This window comes from Gopherus flavomarginatus, chromosome 1 (assembly GCF_025201925.1).
Source record: "Gopherus flavomarginatus isolate rGopFla2 chromosome 1, rGopFla2.mat.asm, whole genome shotgun sequence".
Classification (NCBI taxonomy): domain Eukaryota; kingdom Metazoa; phylum Chordata; order Testudines; family Testudinidae; genus Gopherus; species Gopherus flavomarginatus.
This window is the reverse complement of record NC_066617.1, coordinates 273796866-273823586: the sequence shown is the minus strand read 5'-3', so window position 1 is coordinate 273823586 and position 26721 is coordinate 273796866. Positions and strand designations below refer to the sequence as shown.

The 26721-nt window shown below is 47.2% G+C and overlaps 1 protein-coding gene across 1 annotated transcript in view; it reads left to right on the top strand.

Annotated features, from left to right (window-relative positions):
- The window catches only part of DNAJC3 (DnaJ heat shock protein family (Hsp40) member C3), a 79992-nt gene that overhangs the window by 15335 nt on the left and 37936 nt on the right, over nt 1-26721 (top strand). Inside the window, exons 3-4 of the mRNA XM_050949317.1 lie at nt 1027-1151; nt 4185-4259. Of these exons, the coding sequence (XP_050805274.1) occupies nt 1027-1151; nt 4185-4259 (200 nt within the window). The remainder of the gene's footprint in view (nt 1-1026; nt 1152-4184; nt 4260-26721) is intronic.

Below are 26721 nucleotides of genomic sequence, written 5' to 3'. Positions count from 1 at the left end.
AACGTTGTGTGGGCAGGAAGGGACAAGCTGCTTCCAGCCATGGGGGAGCCAGGGGGAGAAGATGAGCTCTACAAAGACATGGGCTAGGTCATCTCCTCCTCCCCCCCCCGCCCCCTGTGGTTGGAAGCCACTCCCGTCCCTTCTGTATTGCTCAGTGCTGAAAGGCTGCTGCTGGTCACGTTCTGGTATGAATCCTGGCAGAGAGGGTTGGTTTGGTCAGTGTCGTTCTCTCCTCTCTCTCTTCCCCCCACCCCCGGTGTGAGAGAGGTGTATGGGAGTGTGGGTGTGTCACCTCTCCCCATGGGGGGGGTGGGTAGGGGTGTGTGTGAACCAGCTAGGCAGTATTTCTTTTTAACAGCAACAAAGAGTCCTATGGCACCTTATAGACTAACAAATATATTGGAGCATAAGCTTTCGTGGGTGAATACCCACTTCGTCAGATACATGTAATGGAAATTTCCAGAGGCAGGTATAAATATGCAGGCAAGAATCAGTCTAGAGATAACGAGGTTAGTTTTAACAGGCTTGGTCAACTTCATGTTAATTTGAATGTTTGTAAATTATAAAGTTATGAAAACATTGGACTGTCTATAATAATGTTGGTCATTAGTGGAATAATGTGTATGCCTTCTTTATTTTGTGCATCCAGTATCAGATGTAGGGACCATGGCAAACAGTAAAAGCATTAAATACGCATCCAAAAGTAGGCCTGCAATTTGAGATAAAAAGGTTTAGTATGTTTTAGCTTAACTCCACTGCAGAGCTGAAATATCCTTACACGTTCACCTTCAAAACCCTTAGTAAAGTTGCTAATATATGTTCACAACCTCTCTATTGTCAATAATATTAACATAAGCAAATTACATGAGATGTAAAATATTACTGTGTACAAATGCTACTTTTGCTAATTGTTAAATATAATTGTCAAATTGCTTAAAATCAGGCAATGCTGCTATTATGATTGCAGCTTAGTTGTACCCAAATTACACTGAGGCGGTGTTCTGATTATTTCTTCTTTGCTTGCAGAAGGGGACTCTGATAACTACATTGCCTATTATAGAAGAGCTACAGTGTATTTGGCCATGGGCAAATCTAAAGCTGCAATTCGTGATTTAAGTAAAGTGGTTGAACTAAAGCAGGATTTCACATCAGTAAGTAATGCTTTCTCGGGATTCCTTCAAGGTAAAAGAAAATGGTGTTCCTTTTTGTTTTCCTGTTTTGTTTATAAGGCGCAGTCTTTTTTTTAGCTGGTGGTATAATAAAGAGAATTTAATACCCCATATTTCAGGAAGTTTAACATTAGAAACCACAAGATACTAGTGCGTGTACTATATTGAACACCCTTACATTAGCTGAGAGAGAGACTAGTCTTGTCTCACTCTAACTTTTAATTTTATACCTGGCCTATAGTAAAATGCCCAAATCCTCTGCTAGCATATCTAAGGGTTTGTAATGAATTATGAGTAAGGCTAAGGCTTTTTTTCACGAGTATTTTTAGTAAAAGTCACAGACAGGTCACAGGCAACAAACAATGTCATGGCCTGTGACCTGTCCATGACTTTTACTCCAGGCACCACCCCCACAGCTCCCATTGGCTGTGGTTCCCAGCCAATGAGAGCTGCGAAGCCAGCACTCTGAGCAGAGGCAGCCCACAGAACTGCCTGGCCATGCCTCCACCAAGCAGCTGAGCAAGGGGGATGTCGTTGCTTCCAGGGAGCCCCCCAGGTAATCGTTGCCCAGAGCCCACCTTACCGTGTCCCATGCCCCAACCCCCTGCCCCTTCCCATACACAAACTCTGTTGCCTGGGAAGTGTGGCGGGCATGGGTGCACGGTGGCCCGAGACTGGCCCAGCAGTGGCCAGTGCGTCTGGCGCAGGGGCTGTCTAGCTGTCCCTGCGCCAGGCACATTGGCCGCTGCAGAAGTCATGCAAGTCATGGAAAGTGATGGAATCCATGACTTCCATGATAAACTCGCAGCCTTAACTAAGAGTCATTTATAAGCAGTAAAATTGGTTGCCAAATCAAGAAATAAGTTACTTTTTAGGATATCCGCCTACTTTACCAAAGCTCTTAGAGGCTAGTTACTGGGAGATGTCTGAAGTTGGAATTAGCCATTTGACCACCCTCCCTACCTGCTACCCAATTTTTTTGTTCTGAACTGCAGATTATCTCCTAAAATTTTAAAAATAATTATTTGGACAGATTGAGTTGCACACAGTTTGAAAGGTAAAGATAGACTATCTATTTCTCTGAGCAAAAATGATAGTTTATATAATGTTTACAGTGTTGTTGTAGCCATGTTGGTCCCAGGATATTAGAGACACAAGATGGATGAGGCAATATATTTTATTGGACTGACTTCTGTTAGTGAAAGGGACAACTTTTGAGCTTTCTCAGACCTGAAGAGCTCTGTGTAAGTTACTCACAGTGTCACAGCTAAATACAAGGTGGAACAGATTGTTATGTAGTTAAATCTGTTCCATCTTGTATGTAGCTGTCACACTCAGAGTACCTTTTACTGACCTGAAGAAAAGCTCTGTGGAGCTTGAAAACTTCTCTCTCACCAACAAAAGTTGGTCCACTAAAAGATATTATGACCCCCCACCTTGCTTGTTTTTATATATTTGTTACTATGACAAATTTGACAAGTTCTCTCCTCTAAGAGATAAATATACTTGTTCATTAGCCCATTCATTTATAAGCCGACCCCCCCCCCCCCACCGCTCAAATGGATAGGTAAAAATAGCAAAAAACTGTATGACCCTTTCATAAGATGACGCTATATTTCAGGGGTTGGAAAACTTTGGCTCCCGGCCCGTCAGGGTAAGCTGCCGGTGGGTCGGGATGTTTTGTTTACCTGGAGCATCTGCAGGCATAGAGCCCCTCAGCTCCCTGAGAGGCTCTATGCCTGCAGATGCCCTAGGTAAACAAAATGACAATGTATTAGATATTCAATTCAATGATTCCATAGAATTAAAATCATCAAATTTTGGTGTAAACCTGTTTATAAGCCGACCCCCACTCTTTGATGCGTCACTTTTTTTTACCAAAAATATTCAGCTTATATACTCGTTCATATGGTAATTTTACAACAAAATTATGCCTTTTTAAATGACCTTGTTCTAGTGAACAAATGGAAAGTTTCTCTTTTTCTCTCTTCCCCACCAGATTAAAATATTTGGTATAAGAATTATCTTTAAAGTCCCAGGACTAGTTTAACAATATTACTAGCAATAAATTGTCTTGTAGTCATTTATTTAACTAACTTATTTAAGAAAGGGTGACTGCAAGTCTTAATATTAATAGCTCTTCTAAATTAACTGGCATGAAAACTTTCTTATCCTGAATAATCAAAATTTCTGTTAGGATCCTTCCAAAATAATCTGCACTGACTTTTACAATGGCTTCTGCTAAAGAGTCCTCATTAAATTATCAGGTTAATAGAAGTATTAACAATAAGGATTTCCATACTCTTTTGCTGCAATCTGTTGAAAAAGCTGTGAATTAAGAAAATCAAAACAGTGTAGCAAATCAACAGTTTTTCTTGGTACAGTCCTCTGATGGAGGGGTTTGGGTGGTAATTGGAGCTATGCCTACATTTGCAATGATGGGTAATTACTGGTCTAAAACCTTGTTGTAAAAAGCCATAATCGTTTTTGCTGAAGCTGCTCTTGTAAGAACACAGCATAGCAGGGGTCGGCAACCTTTCGGAGGTGCTGTGCCGAGTCTTCATTTATTCACTCTAATTTAAGGTTTTGCGTGCCAGTAATATATTCTAACATTTTTAGAAGGTCTCTTTCAATAAGTCTATAATATAAAACTAAACTATTGTTGAATGTAAAGTAAATAAGATTTTTAAAATGTTCAAGAAGCTTCATTTAAAACTAAATTAACATGCAGAGTCCCCCGGACCAGTGGCCAGGACCCGGGCAGTGTGAGTACCACTGAAAATCAGCTCACATGCTGCCTTCGGCACCTGTTCCATAGGTTGCCTACCCCTGCAGTATAGGAAAGGGATGGAGAGAGGAGATACCTTCATATCTGCTTTTGGTTCAGTTTGCTAGATGTGGATGGGGGTGAAATTTTCCATTTTATTAAATTTGGGGAGATTGGGTTTTAATTTTTCTTTTTGAATACAAATAAGAACTGAGTAAAGTACAAAAATGGTTACTGTTCCATTTCAGGCAAGATTACAGAGAGGACATCTATTTCTTAAGCAAGGAAAATTTGATGAAGCAGAAGAAGATTTCAAAAATGTGGTAAGTAGAAAGCATAGAAAACTACACTGTTGGCTTTAAATTCAGATTATGAGCCAAGAGCATTTTCTCATAACCTAAATCCATTGTAGACTGCATAGATATGTAGCTGAGTTGCAGACTGCATATTTTTTTTAAAGATGTTGCAGCAGAGTTGAGCTATTTTGTATAAACAAACAATGGAAAAAGTAGTAATAGAGTAATTGTGTATTAACCGTAGCACCTTTTTAATGAAGCTCGCAATACTTTAATTTTTCTGTTATAAAGAAACAGTTCAGTTGCAAATGCCACTACATATAAGATGTTTTCTAAACAATATAATGAAAATAAGGCTGCATTTGTATGGCTAAGTAGATTTTCTTCTGTCCCATTTTCTGTATCACTTCAATTATTTGCTATGAGAACAATCGTGTAGTGTAGGATTTTGAAAAATATTATTGTCAGGTTTAAACATGTTATACCACTTCATCATTCTTCCTTGACATCCACACTAGGGGAAAAACATGTGCCTTCAGAGAGGAAGGATAGTACAGACTTTACGGTGCAAGCCTGGGACTTTGGAAGATCTAGGTTCAGTTCCTTGTCCACAGACTTCTGGTGTGACCTTTGCCAAGTTACTCAGTGTTTCTGTGCCTCAGTTCTTCAGCTATAAGATGACTTCCTTACCTCATGTGGGTGTTGGGAGGTGCTCAGATACTGCAGGAATGGGGGTCGTACAAGTAGTGTAGAGGGTTTTTTCCCTAAAAACACTTTTCGTTTATTTTTTATCTTGTCAAGTAAAAGATATTTATAAATCTTGAGCACACTTACAAAAAATGAACTACTTAATCTCAAAATTAACTGCATTTTCATCCTGATATAACATACTAGGGCCTCTTTCTTCTCTTCTTGTCACATCAGGCAGGCTAGGTCTAGGCCGCTGAGCAAATTCCAAAAGATATTGGAATAGGCTGTGTTTGCTTTGCTTTTCTCTTATGTAGAATTGTGTATTTTAATGGTCAAGCACTTAAAGCTTTAAGAGAGACGCAATTTTTTATGAGCCAGAGTAAAGAAACCCTATAAATATGTGTAACTATATACCATGGTTCCAGCTATGTTCATGAAACGTGTGGAAGTACAGAGATTTGATGTTTAACGGAGACCCTTTCCATGAGTGCTTAAGAGAAAAAACCTGGTGGTCATACTCAACGACCCTTAAGTGGTATGGAAGAGAGGAGAGAGACTGGTCTTACTGTGGTTAGCTGAGTGTCTTGTCCTTATAATGGATTTTAATACTATCAGTGACTGATTACTGTTTTTGTGTGTGTGTCTGTGTGTGAAATTAATGTTTCTCCAGACGTTTGCTGCTAGCACCACATTTGGATTTTTTTTTTTTTTTTTTTGGCCACTAAATCAGCAAAACAGTTTTTATTCCCATCCAAGCTTCAGAGTTCTAGAAGAGCAACAGAACACAAAGCTTAACTTTACTTTTCAAATCCTGGCTAATATAAAATGAAGTTGCTTGGCTTAAACCTATTGAGTATCATATTAATAAAACTAAATGACTAGCAATTACTGCTGATATGGACCATTATGCTGGAAAAGTAGTATTAAGCCTATTACAAACTAGTTATGAATATCTGTAGAAACCCATTTCAGTTTACTAAAACATTATGTCGGAATATGACCATCAAATATTAATTATGAAAATATATACATTTTAAAATATTTGTGAAGCTTCAGACTCCTTTGGTCTCTACAAGGTAGTTGTACTTGTTCTATTTCTTTAGTTCTATAAACAACATAACAGATTTGCTTATGTACATATAATCACTTTTACTGTTCTCTGAATTTTCTGTTAAAAGCACAAACTTCAATTAAATATGGTATCGTATGTCCCTGGCTTTTTTTAACTTAACAAGCTCATAATTGTATAGGATAATTTAGAAATGTTAGTTGAGTGAGTTTTAAGCTGTTTTTAGCTGATGTTCCGTGTGTGGGAGGCTGGGAAAAGGGGGGAATTACCTAGCTCTCTGAAGCTAGAGGGTTTAGACCAATCTGGTGGTTCTGCCAAACATTCTGTGTAAACTATTTAGTCTTATTGTGTAGACATATATAAACTAAACTTTTCAGAAGATGAGGGAACATACTTATCAATACTATACATTTTTTTCTGTTGGTTTGTTTAGGCTTTTTAATGGAAAGTACTTAGATGGGATAGTCTTTCTGAATGACTTCCAAGACTTGTGTATGGTAATTCCGCTTTATGACCAGGGGAATGGGGAATATCTGTTACATTCATAATTAGAGGGCTGTGAACCGTAGCATTAAACCAGCTGCTGAGAAACAGAAGAGTAACAAGTTGGACCTTGATGCTGCTGTCTGAAGGTGTGCTCTTGAATGTGGGTTGGTGCAGTCCAAGGGAACCCAAAGGAGGACCTTGGGGTAACTTTTTCAAAAGCATTTAAGTGACTTCGGAGCCTAAAAAAATTTGTGTTTGGAAAATTTTACCACTGGTCTCATCTGTCCTCCCCCCTCCCCAGCCCCTTTCCTCCTTTGAAACAACCATTGGTTCACCTTCTAAAGCAATATTCTCCATCTTCCCTTAAACATCATGGGGAAGACCTCAACAAGGGCACAGTTGTCACAGAACTCATGGCTCTGTGTCAGGAGTCATATACCACATGAAGGGCACCTTCTGACTTTCAGAAACAAAGCTTTGGCTTCTTTTCCTCATTCGGAAGCTGTTCTGATGGCGGGAAAAGTTTGTGCTTATGCAAACAATGGTATTTTACCAGCAGGAGTGTTGTATGGAGGAACAGGACATTCTCCCCAGGAGGCCGGTTTCCCTAGCATCCTTGAACTGAGGGGGATCTCTCTTGGCTGATGCAAACCATGGAAATCTGAATGATGACAGGAATGTAGAGCCCCTTTTGATTGCCTATTCTTAAGGATGTTTCCTCGCTGTGAATCCAAGAAACCAGTTGTTCAATCCCTCCAGGTGAGGGTAGGGGCTCAGGGGGTGAGTCCCTATCTAGGCTAGTGTCGTGATCTGACTGCTCCCTCCCCTTTACCCTCCTCAGAAACAACCATCCGCTCTTCTTGGGCAGCTAAGCTTCCTCTCTCTCAGGGAACTGTTGCTACACCTTTAAGGGGCGAAGGAGAGAGGAGCAGGAAGACCCTTCTTGTTACTACAGTGACAGTAGGGACTGCAGAGACATAAGACCAGCCTAAATTAGTTCAGTTGGGGTTTGGATGTGCAGGGAAGACACTCTTTTGTGGGGAAGCAACCTGATTTCCCCGTCTCCCCTTAAAAAAACCAAAACAAACGAACAAAATAGCAATGCAGGTTGCTAATTCCTCCCTTCCCTCCTTATAAAATAACTTTTGGCTCCTCCTGGGCAGCTCAGATCTCTCCTCTGGAAATGCACTAATGTGTCATTATTAAATATTTATACTCATGTTGGCACCTGTTAAAGCCTATTTTCTTGTCTGAATGTGGGCAAAACAGAGCCACATGTTAACCAAAGGTCCCTAGTTAGCTCTAGAGAATTATTGTTCATTGGAATGGCTATTCTGTCTCTTTGTACAGCTCCAAGGCTTTGAATAGTCAGCAGGGTTCCTCAGATGCTTCATATCTAATATTTCTGTTATTCTTGTTAGCAGCCACACAATGAAAGTCACTATGAAAAGGGTTGGAGGAGAGGTCAGCATCCTCTTCTGGGCCCTGATCCAGCACCGCACTTAGTCAAGCATGTGATTAATTGTATTGAGATATATATGGGAATATTGATGTGTTAAGTGGTTTGCAGGATCAGACACTCTCTGAAAAGGGAGGCTTCATCAAGTCACATGATACCTTTCTCCATGTGTCTTTCAGCCTTCCCGGAAGAATACTCTAGCACTGATGTGAAAAAAGTCTTTCCAAAAGCAGATGGGTGATAAGTGACAGATATCAAGTTTGCTGCACCTGAGTCGTGCAAAAACCGAGAAACTACTGCAAAGGGCCTTGCTGACAGACTTGTTTAAACTGATTCCAGTTGTGAACATTTCACTGTTAAGCACCAACTAGTATATGTGGACTGCAGTGAACATATTGTGAATAGAGATGTTCTGTCTCTTAGAGATGAATTTTTGGATTTTTTGAGCATGGAGGAATTATATTTAAAAGCCATAAATGGAAGATTCTTATAGTTTCACTAGGTGTCAGCAAAGACTAACCAACTTTGAATGTTGTGTACTTAGAATTTTTTTTATATTTTCCTAATTTAGCACAGGCTTCAGTTACAAATATGTCACAGTATTTATCCATGGTCATCCAGTGTGTGTGTAGGAGGTCTGTTTTAGTTGTGGATGGAGCAAACAGTCCTCGTCTAGTCCAATACAAATGCTAACACCATTATTTCAGGCAGCATGAGAGCAGAGATACCCGAAGTGCTATCGTCTGTTTCTCAGTCTGAGAGGTGCACCCCATGTTGACATTAGACTAGGCCCCCAAATTATTTACACTGTAGTAAAAGTGGTAGCAGCAAATAGAGAAGGCAATCTAATGTGCAGCTTTTTGGAGAGTGCCATTCTTCCCTCGCTTTAGTAATCTAGCATTATTGTAAATATCGTAGATGAGAAATGGGGAAGGGAATTTAGTTAATTAGTCAGTGCAGGACTTTACTTTAGAGGATATTCTAGTGTGTTTCCTCTCAAATTTTTAGTAACTCAAACAATGGGGTTTCTGCCATTTTCCTTGAGACTGTTCCACAGCCTAACAGATCTGCCTGTTAGATGAGTTTTCCTTCCATCCCACTGATATTCAGCCTCAATTTTTGTTTGCTCAATGTCATTCCATTACTCCTTGGACCTGTCAGAAACTGTTCCTCTCCCTATGCTTGGCAGCCTATTGCTGCTTGGACTAGGCATACTGCAGTTTGTCTCTTTGCAGCTCTACAGTACAGAGGCCCTCCCACTGGGACTGTGTCCTTGCTTTTTAACATTCACAAATGGCTTCCTCTATCTACAATGTCACTGTAAAGCACACAACTCAATCTAGTCCATTCACTTTCTCTTTAGCAACTTAAACACCTTTGTACTTATAAATTTCTTCCAATAAGGATCCTAGATCCCAACCCACTTAGATATGAGAGATCCTCCCTCACCCTCTCCATTCTCTAGGTACAAGCCATACCTTCTTCTCTATAGCTAGGTACACAGGCTATGATATTACATGTTCCACACAGAGGAATTAATTGACCTGTACATTCAATATGCTGCTTTAATTGTTAATTTCAAACATGTGAAAAGGAGTTGCAGTACTTGCACACATGTCTGCGAGGTTGGATCATAGTCTGACCAGGTACAGAAGCATAGTAAAAGCTTGCGAGTGAAACCCAAACTTTGGATTTTTTGACTCTTCAACATTTTGTGCTCTAATGAAACATTGTGTATATATAATATTTAGAAGTGGCAGAATTTTATTTTTATTTTTTATAATTTTGACATGTTTAAACATAAACCATTTTTTCAAATTTTTTTTTTTTAATTTTTGTAGTTGTGGGGAAACTTGTGGTGGGGCTCAGATACTGGTTGTTTGTCAGAGAATGATTATTTAATGATGGTAGGTTTTGAGTTTCAAAAAGTGTAAAGCTTTATAACCGCTAGAACACAACTTGTCAAAATATGCAAATTAAACATCCTTAAATCAAACTCTAAGTTCTCAAGCAGATTTCTTACTTGACCTATCAGTAAATTTTGATGATTATCAATGGAAATATTTTTTTAATTAGTTTGCGTATGTGGTGAAATTGATGTTTCTTCTTCGAGTGATTGGTCATATCCATTCCAGTTAGGTGTGCACGCCGTGCGTGCACATTCGTCGGAAGATTTTTACCCTAGCAACTCCAGTGGGTCGGCAGGTCGCTCCCTGGAGTGGTGCCGCTATGGCGCCTGATATATACCCCCTGCCGGCCCGTCTGTTCCTCAGTTCCTTCTTACCGCCAGTATCGGTTGTTGGAACTGTGGAGCGCGGCATAGCTGTCCTCCACATACCTAGCTTCTCCTTGTTCACTTGTTGTATATAGTTATCGTTAGTGTATAGAGTATTTAGTTCATAGTTGTCAATTAGTTATTGTATATAGTTTCCTGTGGCACCTTATAGACTAACAGAGGTTTTGGAGCATGAGCTTTCGTGGGTGAATACCCACTTCCTCAGATGCATGTACATGCATCTGAGGAAGTGGGTATTCACCCACGAAAGCTCATGCTCCAAAACCTCTGTTAGTCTATAAGGTGCCACAGGATTCTTTGCTGCTTTTACAGATCCAGACTAACACGGCTACCCTCTGATACTTGTATATAGTTTAGCGGGTTCGGGCTCTAGCCCTTCCCCGCACCCGGTGGCCGGGCTCGTGCCCGGTTCGCCGGGATTCAAGCCGTGCGCGGCCTGCAAAAAGCCGATGCCCACGAGCGATCCCCACGACGCCTGCCTAAAGTGCCTGGGGGAATCGCACATATCTGAGAAGTGCCGCATTTGTAAGGCCTTCAAGCCGCGGACCAAGAAAGAGAGAGAACATTGTTCAAAGACTCTTCTTATGGAGGCAGCTCTTAACCCCCCTTCCTCGGCACCGAGTGCCGACATCGCGCCGGCACCGGACCGCGCTGACACCACAAAGACTCCTCGGCACCGGCCTTCCCCGGCGCAGGGTCCCGACAGAAGAATATCAGTGGTCTCTACTCCTGCGAAGCAGACTCGTGCGGACCGCCCGGCGCCGACTCCTGCCGCGGCCCCGACGCCGGTGATACCGTCGACTCCGGGCCCGAGAGGTCCGTTGAGTCCGGTCTTGGTGAGCTCCCGTGGTCGAGCTTGGTGAGACCCGTGGTCGAGCTGACAGTCCCCTCTACGCCAGAGACATTCTCGTCGGCCAGGGACCTGATTGCAATGACCGAGTCTGCTCTGCCTGAATCCCCCGGCACCACCGGTGCGGGTTCTTCAATCTAGAGGCAAGCCGGGAGCCATGAGACCTCCGTCCCTGGAGTCGACGGGCCGGCATCCGATCTCCACCTAGGTCCCGGCACCGCTCCAGGTCCTGTGGAAGATCTCGATCGAGGCGCCACTCGCAGTCCCGGCACTGCTCACCATGGCGGTACCGGTCGTACTCGCGGCACAGATCCACCTCCCGGTACTCTCGGCACCGTTCCGGTTCTAGTCATCACTACCAGCACTGAGACTCCCGCAGCCGCTCGCGCCGTCGTCGTTCCCGATCCCGGTCGACCTCCCGGCACCAAGCTGGTGGCAGGTCCTGGTCGCGATCTCGGCACTGTTATGACTCCTGGTACTGGTCTCTGGCACCGAGGAGGTCTCCACCAACGGGGGCGAGGGGCCCATACCAACCTCGTTCGCTGCCTCCCCCCGGCCGTCCCGCCAGCCGTCTGTGTCCTCCCAGGTGGATAGTCTATATGCCCTGGACACGGATGTACCTACCACCTTGTTCCATGAACCCCAGCCTCAAGAGCATGGACCGCAGCAGTGGGGGTTCTGGACGCCTTGGGCGTACCATCAAGCCCAAGGCCTTCAGCCGGGTCCCTCACGTTCCAATGTCTCGGAGCACAGGGTTCCTGAGGCCACGATTTCCCATCCTCCTCCCCCTCCCACGGAGGAAAGGTTGTCCCAGCCTCAAGACCCCGAACCCCCTGCGGAGTCGGATGCAGTCCTTCAGGCAGAGCCCTCCGCAGACCCGCTTCTCCCAGGTCTCTCCTCTTCATCGTCTCCGGACGAGGCTGTGGCTGGGACATCATCTACCAGCCCGCCTCCACTTGATCTTAGGGCGCATCAGGACCTCCTCAGGTGTGTTGCACAGAACATGAACCTGCAGGCCGAGGAGGTCTCGGAGATACAAGATCCAGTGGTGGACATATTGTCAGCGGATGCCCTCACTCGGGTGGCCCTTCCGTTTCTTAAAACCATTCAAGCCAATGCCACTACCATCTGGCAGTCTCCGGCTTCTGTTCCCCCCGCTGCGCGAGGGGTGGAACGTAAATACATGGTCCCCTCAAAGGGGTATGAATACTTGTATGTCCACCCTCCCCCTTGTTCCCTCATCGTCCAATCTGTGAACGAGAGGGAGCGACATGGTCACAGGCCCCGGCCCCAAAATCCAAGGAGGCGAGAAGCATGGACTTACTCGGCCGGAAAGTCTACTCTGCGGGGGCCCTCCAGCTCCGCGTCTCTAATCAGCAGGCCCTCCTTAGCCGCTACAACTATAACACCTGGGCCGCAGCGGACAAATTTTAAGGAGCTGCTCCCTCAGGACGCACGTCAGGAGTTCTCCGCGATCCTTGATGAGGGCAAAAAGGTCGTGAGAACTTCCCTGCAGGCTGCCCTAGATGCTGCGGACTCAGCTGCACGTACTCTGGCATCTGGCGTTACTATGCGCCGTATCTCATGGTTGCAGGTCTCCGGCCTCCCCCCGGAACTCCAGTATACCATCCAAGACCTCCCATTTGAAGGCCAAGGCCTGTTCTCTGACAAAACTGACCCTAGGCTGCAAAGCCTAAAAGACAATAGGGTCATTATGCGCTCCTTGGAGATGCATACACCCGTTACCCAGCGCAGACCCTTCCGGCCACAGCAGCAATGCTGGCCCTACCCCCAACCCTGGCAGAGGCAGGACTTCGCCAGATGGTGAGGCAGGAATGGTCGCCGCAGACAATCCAGCAACCAAGAAGGCCAGAACCAGAACCCCTTCAAGCCTTCTTCCGGGCTGAAACCTTCCTTTTGAAGGTGCGCCCGAGGGCGTTGTACCAGTTTCATTGATGGATCCATCCCCTCCTTTTTCCAGCCGTCTTTCCCTTTTCCTCCCTGCGTGGTCCCAGCTAACATCGGACCGCTGGATCTTATGCACGGTGGAATTTGGATACCACCTGCAATTTGTTTTAAATCCTCCCTCCCACCCCCTTCCCTCATCCCTCTTCAGGGACCCCTCTCACGAGCAACTCCTCCTACAGGAGGTGCAAGCGCTCCTCACCAAAGGAGCCATAGAGGAGGTTCCTGAGTTCGAGCAGGGCAGGCGGTTTTATTCCTGCTACTTTCTAATCCCCAAGGCGAAGAGAGGTCTCAGACCTATTCTTGATCTGAGGATACCTAGTAAAGTTGAAGTTCCGTATGGTATCCCTGGGGACCATTATCCCATCCCTGGAGACTGGTACACCGTCCTTGACATGCAAGATGCCTACTTCCATATAGCCATCTTCCCACCACATAGGAGGTTCCTCAGGTTTGTGGTCAACCAGCAACATTTCCAATTCGTGGTCCTCCCGTTCGGCCTATCTAAGGCCCCAAGAGTGTTCACCAAGTGTATGGCTGTAGTCGTCGCCCACCTTCGCCGCAGTCGTATACACGTATTCCCCTACCTGGACGACTGGCTTATCCGGGGAACTTCCGAGGCGCAAGTCCTCAGGCACATCCGCATTGTCAAGAACCTGTTCGTAAGCCTAGGTCTACTGATCAATGTGGAGAAATCAACGCTAATCTCCACACAGAGGATAGAGTTTATCGGCGCCACCCTGGACTCCACTCTTGCCAAAGCCTCTCTGCCTCTCTCGAGGTTCCAAACTATGGCAGCCATCATATGGAGACTGCAAGCAGCGCCCCTGACCTCAGTGCACACCTGCCTTACCCTTCTGGGCCACATGGCGGCCTGCACGTTCGTAACGAACTATGCAAGGCTCCGCCTAAGACCCCTCCAGTCCTGGCTCAACGCACAATACCGTCTGGCCAGAGATCCAGTCGACATGATTGTCACAATTCCACAGGCCGTCTTGGACTCCCTCCAGTGGTGGCTGGACCCTTCCGTGGTGTGTGCGGGGCTCCCGTTCCATCCGCCCCAACCCTCGGTGTCCCTGACAACAGATGCCTCCTCCCTGGGTGGAGGGGCTCACCTCGGGCTCCTGCAAACCCAAGGCCTGTGGTCACCTCGCGAGCTAGCCCTCCACATCAACATCCAGGAGTTGAGAGCGGTCCGCCTTGCTTGTCAGGCGTTCCGTCACCATCTGTAGGGCCGTTGTGTCTCGGTATTCACCGACAACACGATGACCATGTATTATATAAACAAGCAGGGCGGCACGAGATCCTCTCCCGTGTGTCAAGAGACCTTACAGCTTTTGGACTTCTGTATAGCCCATTCTATTCACCTCATCGCGTCCTTTCTCCCGGGGTCCAGAACACGCTGGTAGATCATCTCAGCAGGTCCTTCCTGTCCCACGAATGGTCCCTTCACCCGGACGTTGCTCTTTCGCTCTTCTGGAGGTGGGGGTTTCCCCAAATGGACCTCTTTGCATCCCGCGGGAACAGGAAATGCCAGATGTTCTGTTCCTTCCAAGGCCTCTCACCGGGTTCGGTGGCGGATGCCTTCTTTGTTCCGTGTACGACACACCTGCTCTATGCCTTTCCACCGTTCCCGCTTGTCCACAAGGTCCTATTGAAGGTGCGCAGAGACAGGGCCCGCTTGATCATGGTAACTCCAGCGTGGCCTCAGCAGCACTGGTACTCCCTGCTGCTGGACCTTTCCATAGCTGACCCTGTCCCGCTGCCCCTTCATGTGGACCTGATCGCTCAGGACCACGGCAAGCTCCGTCACCCGGACCTTCAATCGCTCCACCTCACGGCGTGGCTCCTGAGTGGCTGACCTGGTCTGAGCTCCGTTGCTCTACCCCAGTGCGGCAGGTACTCCTGGGCAGCAGGAAGCCTTGCACTAGAGCGACATTCGGCCAAATGGAAGCGCTTCACCTGCGCGGAACGGAGTTTCCTTCTGTCAAACCTTAGTCCCAGATTTGGACCTTAGCGTCCAAAATATGGGGGTTAGCATGAAAACCTCCAAGCTTAGTTACCAGCTTGGACCTGGTATTGCTGCCACCACCCAAAAAATTAGTGTGTTTTGGGGCACTCTGGTCCCCCTGAAAAACCTTCCCTGGGGACCCCAAGACCCAAATCCCTTGAGTCTCACAACCAAGGGAAATAATCCTTTTTCCCTTCCCCCCTCCAGGTGCTCCTGGAGAGATACACAGACACAAGCTCTGTGAATCTAAACAGAGGGACTCCCCCCTCCCCGTTCCCAGTCCTGGAGAACAGAATTACCGAGAGTTAATCTCTCTTTCCCCCCTCACCCAGAGGTATGCAAAGTCAGGCGAATAAATCTAACACACACAGATCTCCCTCTGACTTTTTCCTCCCACCAATTCCCTGGTGAGCTGCAGACCCAATTCCCTGGAGTTTCCCCACTAAAGAAAAACTCCAACAGGTCTTAAAAGAAAGCTTTATATAAAGAAAGAAAAATACATAAAAATGGTCTCTCTGTATTAAGGTGACAAATACAGGGTCAATTGCTTAAAAGAATATTGAATAAACAGCCTTATTCAAAAAGAATACAAATCAAAGCACTCCAGCAACTATATTAATGTAAATATAAAAGAAACAAACCCTTTGGTACTTACAACTTGGAAACAGAAGATTAGAAAACAGAAATCACTTCTCAAAGCTCAGAGAAAAGCAGGCAGACAGACAAAGACTCAGACACAAACTTTCCTCCACCTAGAGTTGAAAAAATCCGGTTTCCTGATTGGTCCTCTGGTCAGGTGCTTCAGGTGAAAGAGACATTAACCCTTAGCTATCTGTTTATGACACCTTCCCACCGAGGTCTCCGTTGCTAATATCTTGGACTACATCTGGTCCCTTAAGCAACAGGGCCTGGCGATATCATCTCTCTGGGTTCACCTGGCAGCCATCTCCACCTTTCACCCAGGGGAGGATGACCGCTCGGTGTTCTCTCACCCTATGGTGACTAGATTCCTTAAGGGCTTGGAGCGTCTCTACCCCCAGGTTCGCCGCCCTGCCCCTACCTGGGACCTTAACCTGGTTCTGACCCGGCTCATGTCCCCTCCATTTGAACCATTGGCAACTTGCTCCCTTCTCTACCTCTCATGGAAAACCGCTTTCCTGGTGGCCATCACATCAGCGAGAAGGGTCTCGGAGCTTTGGGCCCTCATGGTAGATCCCCCGTATACTGTGTTCCACAGGGACACGGTGCAATTAAGACCGCACCCAGCCTTTCCCCCCAAGGTGGTATCGGTTTTCCATGTTAACCAGGAGATCTTCCTACCTGTCTTCTTCCCAAAGCCACATTCGACTCGCAGGGAGCAGCAGCTACACTCACTGGACGTCCGTAGGGCGCTCGCCTTTTACATAGAGCGAACTAAGCCATTCCGCAACCTCCCCCAACTCTTTGTTGTGGTGGCGGAACGTGTCAAGGGGTTACCTGTCTCCTCGCAGAGGATTTCCTCATGGGTAACGTCCTGCATCCGCACCTGTTATGAATTGGCGCACGCCCCCCCGGGCCACATGACTCGGCACTCCACCAGGGCTCAAGCCTATCGGCTGCTTTTCTTGCTCACGTGCCCATTCAGGAAATATGCCGGGCAGCAGCCTGGTCTTCTGTCCATACCTTTGCTTCCCACTATGCCCTGGTTCAGCAATCTAGGGATGACGCAGCCTTCGGCTCCGCCGTGTTGCACTCTGTGACATCTCTCTCCGACCCCACTGCCTAGGTAAGGCTTGGGAATCACCTAACTGGAATGGATATGAGCAACCACTCGAAGAAGAAAAGACAGTTACTCACCTTTGTAACTGTTGTTCTTCGAGATGTGTTGCTCATATCCATTCCACACCCGCCCTCCTTCCCCACTGTCGGAGTAGCCGGCAAGAAGGAACTGAGGAGCGGACAGGCCGGCAGGGGTATATATCAGGCGCCATAGCGGCGCCACTCCAGGGGGCGACCTGCCGACCCACTGGAGTTGCTAGGGTAAAAATCTTCCGACGAATGTGCACGCGCGGCGCGCACACCTAACTGAAATGGATATGAGCAACACATCTCAAAGAACAACAGTTACAAAGGTGAGTAACTGTCTCTTTTGACATTTCCTAATAAAATCAAATTGTCCTAAGTCTAATAATATTACACACACACACACACACACTATGTTAAAAACTTTACTAAGGTTGCAAAGTCAGCATACAAAAGTTAAGAAATACTCAGAATTAAGGTTGCCTGTGCAACCTTAATTTGGCCCGTTGTGCATATGCATTATGATAGCATGTGATCTTACAGTCTTATAATTATATTTTTTATGGAATCCCTGCCTCATTCAGCACACAAGATGGACTGTGTGCACTGAGTGAGCAGTTACATAATTTGTTTCATCCTCATAGTTCAGTGGGTGGCCCCAGGCATTATTTACTGCATATTGTTCATATCCTTCTTCGAATACACAAGTATTAGTTTATCCATGGGCCTGTCTGTGGTACTTATCAGTGTAATATCATGTGCTTCACAAATACTGGTTCTTCTTCGAGTGCTTGCTCATATTGATTCCAGTTAGGTGTGTGCGCGCCGCATGCACGTTCGTCGGAAGATTTTTACCCTAGCAACACTCGGTGGGTCGGCTGGGTCTCCCCCTGGAGTGGCGCTGTTATGGCGCCGGATATATATCCCTGCCGACCCAACCGCCCCTCAGTTCCTTCTTACGGCCCGTGACTGTCGTTGGAACAGTGGAGCGTGGCTTTGCTGATCTCCACGTGTCATAAACAGATAGTTCAGGGTTAATGTCTCTTTTACCTGTAAAGGGTTAACAAACAGGGAACCAAAAACACCTGACCAGAGGACCAATCAGGAAACAAGATACTTTCAAATCTCGGTGGAGGGAAGCCTTTGTTTGTGTCTTTTGGGTTTTGCTTTGTTCTCTCTGGGCTCTGAGAGTGACCACACGTACCTATAGGCTCTCTAATCTTCTATTCCAATGTTGTAAGTATAAAGGTAGAAAGGCGGTATAGTCTTTTTATTTGTTTTCCTTTATGTGCAAATGTGTATTTGGCTGGAAGTATTTTAAATTGTATTTCTATTGGAGGAGGATATTTTTCCAATTTCTTAAGCTGATAGACCTTGTAACTTTTTACCATCTAAATTGCAGAGATAGACCTTTTTACTTTTTTCTTTCTTTTTATTAAAGCTTTGCTTTTAAGACGTGTCTGATTTTTTTTTTTCCTTTGTTGAGGCTCAAGGGAATTGACTCTGTACTTAACAGGGAAGGAGAAGGGAGGGGAAGGGTAGAATCCCTTTGTTTTAGATTCACGGAGCTTGAATCTCTCTCTCTCTCTCCAGAAGACCTAATTTCTCTGTGTTGTGATTCAAGGGGTGCGGATCACAGTAATCTTCCAGGGTAACCCAGGGAGGGGAAGATTGACAAAGGCAATGGTGAGGAAAGGGGTTTACTTTCCTTGTGTTAAGATCCAGGGGGTCTGGGTCTTGGGGGTCCCCAGGGAAGGTTTTGGGGGGACCAGAGTGTATCAGGCACTCGAATTCCTGATTGGTGGCAGCTTATCAGATCTAAGCAGGTAATTAAGATTAGGGGAATTCATGCTAGTACCCATATTTTGGACGCTAAGGTTCAGAATTGGGAAAGATACTATGACACCACATCTCTAACTACTCGTAGTTCTTTGCTGTTTATTGTGTGTATAGTTCGAGTTCTTATAGTTAGTATTAGTTAGTTAGTTATTTGTATATAGTTTAAGGGGTGATCTGGGATTAGCCCCTTTCTTCCACCCCGGTACGGGCCCATGCCCAAGGCACCAGGATTCAAACCGTGCTTGGTGTGCCAAAAGCCGATGCCAATAGGGGATCCCCACGACTTCTGCCTCAAGTGCCTAGGGGAATCCCACCTTACCGATAAGTGCTGCATCTGTAAGTCATTTAAACCAAGGACGAAGAAGGAGCGGGACTTTCGATTGAAACAGCTCCTCATGTAGTTGGCACTTAGTCCTGCCGCGTCGGTACCGAGCGCCCAACAGACTGCCTCGGTAAGGAGCCACCCCTTCGGCCCCGAACTGCTTCGGTACTGAGAAGGAGCCCCGGCACCGACATCTGCTCGGTACTGCTCCCTGTCCCCGAGACCCAGGAAGCACCATAGCGCTCCAGCTGCTTCAGCTCCACAGAAGGAGCACTCTTCGAAGACGGCTTATCCAGCACTGTCATCTGCTGCGGCACCGTCGACTGTGGCACCGCAGATTGCGGCTCCACCCAGCGCGGCACCATCGATTCCGGTCCCACAAGGGCCGTTGAGTTCGGTGCCTGACAGCTCCCCGGCTCATGCTGTGGTTGAGCTTGCCCTCCCTTCTACACCGGAGACTTTCTCCATGGCAAGGGAGCTCATCACTGTGACGGAGTCGACACAGCCTCAACCCCCGGCATCGCCGGTGCGGGTCATACAATCCATCAGGAAACCGGCCCTGGCAAGGCCATCTTCCGTTGGTCCAACAGAGACGTCGTTCAAGATCACGGTCTCACAGACGCTTTCGATCACGCCGTTCCTGCTCCCGGCGCCGCTCGCAGTCCCGGCACTGCTCTCCATCATGGTGCCGGTCGCACTCGCGGCACCGTTGGACATCTTGTTCGCTGGCCAGATACTCCTGGTACCGATCCGACTCATGGCACTGCTCTCGGCACCATGTGTCCCGCTGTCACTCCAGACGAAGGGATTCGAGATCCCGGTCAACTTCCCGGCACCACTACGGTAGAAGGTCCCGGTCTCGCTCGTGGTACCGTTATAGCTCCCGGTACCGCTCCCTGGTACCGCCCTGGGATTGAGCCTCCAGAACAGTGGCGCCCTCCCAGAGTCTATCGGCGCTGCTGTGGCCATCGAGACACACATCAGTGTCATCGCAGGCTGGTAGCGCATCCTATCCTCAGGAGTGTGACTCTGATGTCCCCAACCATATATTCCCAGAGAGTCAGAGCCATTAGCAAGGGCCTCATCACTGGTCCTTCTGGACACCAGGGGCATACCACCAAGCCCAAGGTGCTTCATCAGTGGCTCTACGGTTGGCCCCGTCAGAACACCAGAGGCGACAATAAGCCACCTCCCAACCACGGGCACGGATGAGGCTCCGATACCAGCTGCAGACACCCAGGTTCCACCTGACGCAGATGACACTTGTCAAGTACAGGAGCCCTCACAGGACCCCTGGTCTTGGGCCTCTCCTCTTCCTCCTCGCCTGATGAGGTGGTGGTGGAAACATCCTCCTCAACCCCTCCACCAATTGATCTCAGGGCCCATCAAAACCTTTTGAGATGAGTGGCTCAGAATATGAACTTACAGGTGGAGGAGGTTCCTGAAATAGAGGACCCTGTCATGGACATCCTATCGGCTGATGCACCTACTAGAGTTGCCCTTCCGTTTATCCGCACCATACAGGCTAATGCGGACAATATTTGGCAATCCCCAGCCTCGATTCCACCTACAGCAAGGAGAGTAGAGAGAAAATATATGGTCCCCTCAAAGGGGTATGAATATCTCTACATTCACCCACTCCTTGCTCTTTAGTGGTGAAATCGGTGGACGAAAGGGAGCGTCATGGCCAGCAAGCCCCAGCTCCTAAGTCAAAGGAGGCTAGGTGCATGGACCTCCTAGGCCCCAAAATATACTTGACCGAGGGGTCTCCAACTTAGGGTGGCAAACCAACAAGCCCTCCTAAGTAGATATAACTTTAACACGTGGGTGTCCTTGGGGAAGTTTACGGAGCTTCTTCCCCAGGAGTCCCGTCGAGAATTTACGGCCCTACTTGAGGAGGGTAAAAAGGTAGCAAGAACCTCCCTCGAAGCCTCTCTCAATGCAGTGGACTCTGCAGCCAGAACTCTAGCATCAGGAGTGATGATGAGGCATATCTCCTGGCTCCAGGTATCAGGCCTCCTCCTGAATTACCACAAACTATTCAGGATTTGCCCTTTGAAGGCCAGGGCCTCTTCTCAGATAAGACTGACCCCAGATTGCAAAGTCTGAAGGACAATCGCGTTATAATGCGCTCGCTGGGTATGCACACGCCAGTGACCCAACACAGGACCTTCCGGCCCCAGCCACACTGCACTTACGCCCCGCCTAGGCCGCGTCAGGACTTTAGCAGAAGGCGTGGTAGAGGGAATCGTCGGAGGCAGTCTGGCCCTCGAGGTCAAAATCAGGTGCCCCCTAAACCACCAGCGGGGCCCAAGCAGAACTTTTGATGGGACGCCTGAGGGCGGCCCACCAGTTGCTCTACTGGATCCTTTTCCTCCCTTTTTCAGCTGCCTCTCCCAATTCCTCCCTGCCTGGTCCCAGCTAACTTCAGATCGTTGGGTCCTGCGCACGGTGGAAGTGGGATACCACCTTCAGTTTGTTTCAACCCTGCCTTTCCACCCTCTCTCTTCGTCCCTCTTCAGGGACCCCTCTCACGAGCAATTCCTCTTACAAGAGGTCCAGTCGCTCCTAGCCATGGGAGCCATAGAGGAGGTGCCAAAAGACATGAGGGGCAAGGGGTTTTATTCCCACTACTTCCTAATCCCCAAGGCAAAGGGAGGTCTATGACCGATCCTAGACCTGCGAGAACTCAACAAATTCATGATAAAGCTGAAGTTCCGCATGGTAACCCTGGGGACCATTATCCTGTCCCTGGATCCGGGAGACTGGTATGCCGCCCTCGATATGAATGACACGTATTTACCCACCACACAGACGGTACCTCCATTTTGTGGTCAACCATCAACACTTTCAGTTCACTATACTTCCCTTTGGCCTTTCTGCGGCTCCATGTGTGTTCACAAAATGCATGGCTGTAGTCGCCGCCTCCCTCCGGCGTTGTCAGGTACACATCTACCCATATCTCGACCACTGGCTCATTCGAGGGACTTCCCAGTTACAAGTGTCTCAGCACCTGTGCATCGTCAAAGACCTCTTCGGGAGCCTAGGCCTGATGATCAACACAGAGAAGTCTACTCTGACACCCACGCAGAGAATAGACTTCATTGGAGCGGTTCTGGACTCCAATCTGGCCAGAGCTTGCCTCCCACAGTCGCATTTTCAAGCAATGGCTTCAATTATTCGAGGTCTTCAAACCTTCCCGACAACGTCGGTGTGCACCTGCCTCAGCCCAGTAGGTCACATGGCCTCCTGCACCTTTGAGACCAAGCATGCGAGGCTACGCCTCTGTCCCTTTCAAACCTGGCTTGCTTCAATATACCAACCATGCAGAGACACCCTGGACTCGATGCTCACTATTCCCTGGAAGATTCTGGGCTCCCTAACCTGGTGGCTAAACCCCACTCTAGTCTGTGCAGGGATGCCATTCCACCCACCGCAACCCTTGATGGCCCTAACCATGGACGCATAATCTCTGGGTTGGGGTGCCCACCTCGAGGGCCTTCGCATTCAAGGCCTCTGGTCACCTCAAGAGCTGGCCTTACACATCAATGTGCGGGAGCTGAGAACAGTCCGTCTAGCATGCCAGGTGTTTCGAGACCATCTTCAAGGCTGTTGTGTATCAGTGTTCACGGACAACACAACGACCATGTTCTACATAAACAAGCAAGGCAGAGCACGCTCCTCTCTCCTTGTCAAGAAGCCGTTCACCTTTCGGGACTTTTGCATAGCCCACTCGATTGATTTGGTAGCGTCTTTTCTCCCAGGAGTCCAGAACACTCTGGCAGATCACCTCAGCAGAACCTTCCTGTTCACGAATGGTCGATTCGTCCGGACGTCATCCATTCTGTTTTCCGGAAGTGGGGGTTTCCCCACATAGACCTCTTTGCCTCCCGAGAAAACAGGAAGTGCCAGGTGTTCTGCTCTTTCCAGGGACGCTCCCCGGGCTCCCTCTCAGATGCATTCCTGATCCCGTGGAAGAGGCACCTATTCTATGCTTTCCCACTGTTTCCGCTCGTCCACAGAGTCCTATTCAAGCTCCGCAGGGACAGCGCTCACCTGATCCTGATTGCTCCAACATGGCCAAGGCAGCACTGGTACACCATGTTGTTCTGCCTCTCGGTGACAGACCCGATTCCCCTGCGACTCTGGCCGGATCCCATAACACAGGATTTCGGCAGGCTTCGCCATCCGGACCTGGAGTCTCTTCATCTCACAGCATGGTTGCTGTGTGGTTGAGCCAGTCTGAGTTGCGTTGCTCTGCCTTGGTCTGACAGGTGCTCTTGGGCAGTAGGAAGCCTTCCACTAGGATGACACATCTGGCCAAGTGGAAGCGTTTCTCCTGCTGATGCGCTCAGCATAACTCAGTCCCCAGGCAGGTGTCCGTTCCTACTGTCCTGGACTACCTCTGGTCCTTGAAAGAACAGGGCCTAGTGATCTCTTCCATAAAGGTGCATCTGGCAGCCATCTCCGCCTTCCACCCAGGGTAAAATGGCCGATCAATTTTCTCTCCTGCCATAGTTTCAAGGTTCCTCAAGGGATTGGAACGTTTGTACCCTCAAGTCAGACGCCCGACCCCTACTTGGGATCTCAGCCTGGTGCTAGCCAAGCTTATGGGTGCTCCTTTTGAACCACTGGCCACCAGCTCGCTGCTGTACCTTTCCTGGAAGACAGCCTTCCTCGTTGCTATTACTTCGGCAAGACGAGTATCTGAGTATTGGGCCTTGACAGCGGACTCCCCATATATGGTATTGCATAAGGATAAGGTACAGCTGCAACCATACTCCTCCTTCCTCCCTAAGGTGGTGTCCGCCTTTCATGTCAATCAAGACATCTTCCTCTCGGTCTTTTTCTCGAAGCTGCACCCATCGCGTTGGGAACAACAGCTGCACACCCTAGATGTTAGCAGGGCTCTCACCTTTTATATCGAGAGAACAAAATCCGTCTGAAGGTCACAGCTCTTTGTAGCTGTGGCAGACTGGATGAAAGGCCTACCACTCTCATCCCAACTAATTTCATCTTGGGTAACATCCTGCATCTGCACATGCTATGATTTAGCTCAAGTTCCGGCTAGCCACCTCACTGCACATTCTACTCGGGCTCAAGCTTCATCTGCCGCCTTCCTGGCCCATGTTCCCATCCAGGAAATATGTTGGGCAGCTACCTGGTCATGGATTCACACCTTTGCCTCACATTACGTATTGGTTCAACAGTCCAGAGATGATGCAGCATTTGGCTCAGCAGTTTTGCATTCTGCAACATCTCACTTGGACCTCACCGCCTAGGTAAGGCTTGGGAATCACCTAATTGGAATTGATATGAGCAAGCACTCGAAGAAGAAAAGACGGTTACTCACCTTTGTAACTGTTGTTCTTCGAGATGTTGCTCATATCCATTCCAAACCCGCCCTCCTTCCCCCTCTGTCGGAGTAGCCGGCAAGAAGGAACTGAAGGGCCCTTGGGTCGGCAGGGGTATATATCCGGTGCCATAACGGTGCCACTCTAGGGGGCGAGACCCAGCCAACCCACCGAGTGTTGCTAGGGAAAAATCTTCCGACGAACATGCATGTGGCGCGCACACACCTAATTGGAATGGATATGAGCAACACATCTCAAAGAACAGTTACAAAGGTGAGTAACTGTCTTTTTTTTTTTTATGTTCATAAAACTGCTGTAAGGTGAGGGGGAGTGATGTTACCCCCATTTAACAGATGTTGAAACTGATGCACCTGATATTAATGGATACTTAATTTTGAAGGCCCAATTTGAGATGCTTAGGACCTGATTTTTCAGAATACACCTCTACCCCGATATAACGCTGTCCTCGGGGGCCAAAGAATCTTAGCGCGTTATAGGTGAAACCACATTTGTCATGGTATTCTATCTCCAATCTGAACCTTTAGAGTCCAAAAGTTGGGGTACCAGCATGAATTCCTCTAAGCTTAATTACCTGCTTAGATCTGATACGCTGCCACCACCCAAAAAATTATAGTGTTTTGGGGCACTCTGGTCCCCCCAAAAACTTGCCCGGGGACCCCCAAGACCCAGATTCTTCGAGTCTTACAACAAAGGGGAATAAACCAATTCCCCTCCTTCTCCTTCCTTCCTCCCAGATCTTTCCCGCCCTGGGTATACTAGGAGATCACCGTGATTCAAACTCCTTGAATCACAACACAGAGAAATCAGGTTTTTTTCCTCCCCCCTTATCTCTCCCTGTCTCTCACCATTTTCCTGGTAAGTACAGGCTCAATTCCCTTGAGCCTCAACAAGGGGAAAAAATCAAACAGGTCTTAAAAAGCAAAACTTTTAATAAAAAGAAAGGAACAAAAAAAAAAGAAAAGTTGTCTGTGTAATTTAGATGGTAAAAGTTACAGGGTCTGTCAGCTTATAGAAACTGGAGAAAAAGCCTCATCCAGCAGAAATACAATTTAAAATACTTCCAGCAAACTACACATTTGCAAATACAGAAAACAATCAAAAGACTAGAACCGCCTTTCCTACTTAATACTCACTATTCTGAGTATATAAGAGACTGTAGCAGGGAGATTGGCAAGAAACCTGGTTGCACGTCTAGTCCCTTTCAGGACCCAGAGAGAACAAAGCAAAACCCAAAAAACACAAACAAAGGCTTCCCTCCACCGAGATTTGAAAGTATCTTGTTTCCTGATTGGTCCTCTGGTCAGGTGTTTTTGGTTCCTTGTTTGTTAACCCTTTACAGGTAAAAGAGACATTAACCCTTAACTATCTGTTTATGACAACATTATATCAAACTTGCTTTGATATGCCCGAGTGCGCAGCCCCCCCCCCCCAGAGCGCTGCTTTACCGCGTTATATCTGAATTCGTGTTTTGTCGGGTTGTGTTATATCGGGGTAGAGGTGTACTTAGCATTCTATAGCACTTCATGTATTCAGACACCGCTCCCAATGACTTCAGTTGCAGTTTCTGCATGTTGGGCCCCAGGATCCCAGGTCAGACACCCAGAAAATAAGGAACACACAATTTGAGATTAGCTATGAAAAGTCTGGGTTTTGTGACTTAACTAGCATCATGCAGAAACTCTGACACAGTCAGGGATAGGATCAAGTTCTCCACGGCATCATTCAACTGCCTTAACCCTGAGACCATTTTTCCTCTTCTTGCAGTCCTCTGCCTTTTCAATATATACCTTCCAACTTAAGGCATGCTTAATTCTGGCATTTCCTAACTTTTGAAGTGCTTGACTTTGCAACTTTAATAATGTTCTTTTAACATAGGTTTTTGGGTGTAATTTTCAAGACTTTTTTTTTTGTTTTTAAAAAGCAAACTGGAAAAAAAAAACAACATAATTTTGTCCTGTGGTTTCTTATTGGCACTGACATGGGTCATTAGCAGGGCTAGAACCTTTAGATCCACCACACCAAACCTCTATTGCTTAGAGAACAAATTGACTCATGTTAAGTATCCTCACACCTTGTTAACTGTCTGGAATGGGCCATCTTGATTATCACTGCAAAAGTTTTTTTTTTTTCTCATGATAATAGCTCATCTTAATTAATTAACCTCTTAGAGTTGGTATGGCAACTTCCAACTTTTCATGTTCTCTGTATGCATATAAAAGCAGCAAAGAATCCTGTGGCACCTTATAGACTAACAGACGTTTTGGAGCATGAGCTTTAGTGGGTGATTACCCACTTCGTCAGATGCATGTAGTGGAAATTTCCAGGGGCAGGTATATATATGCACG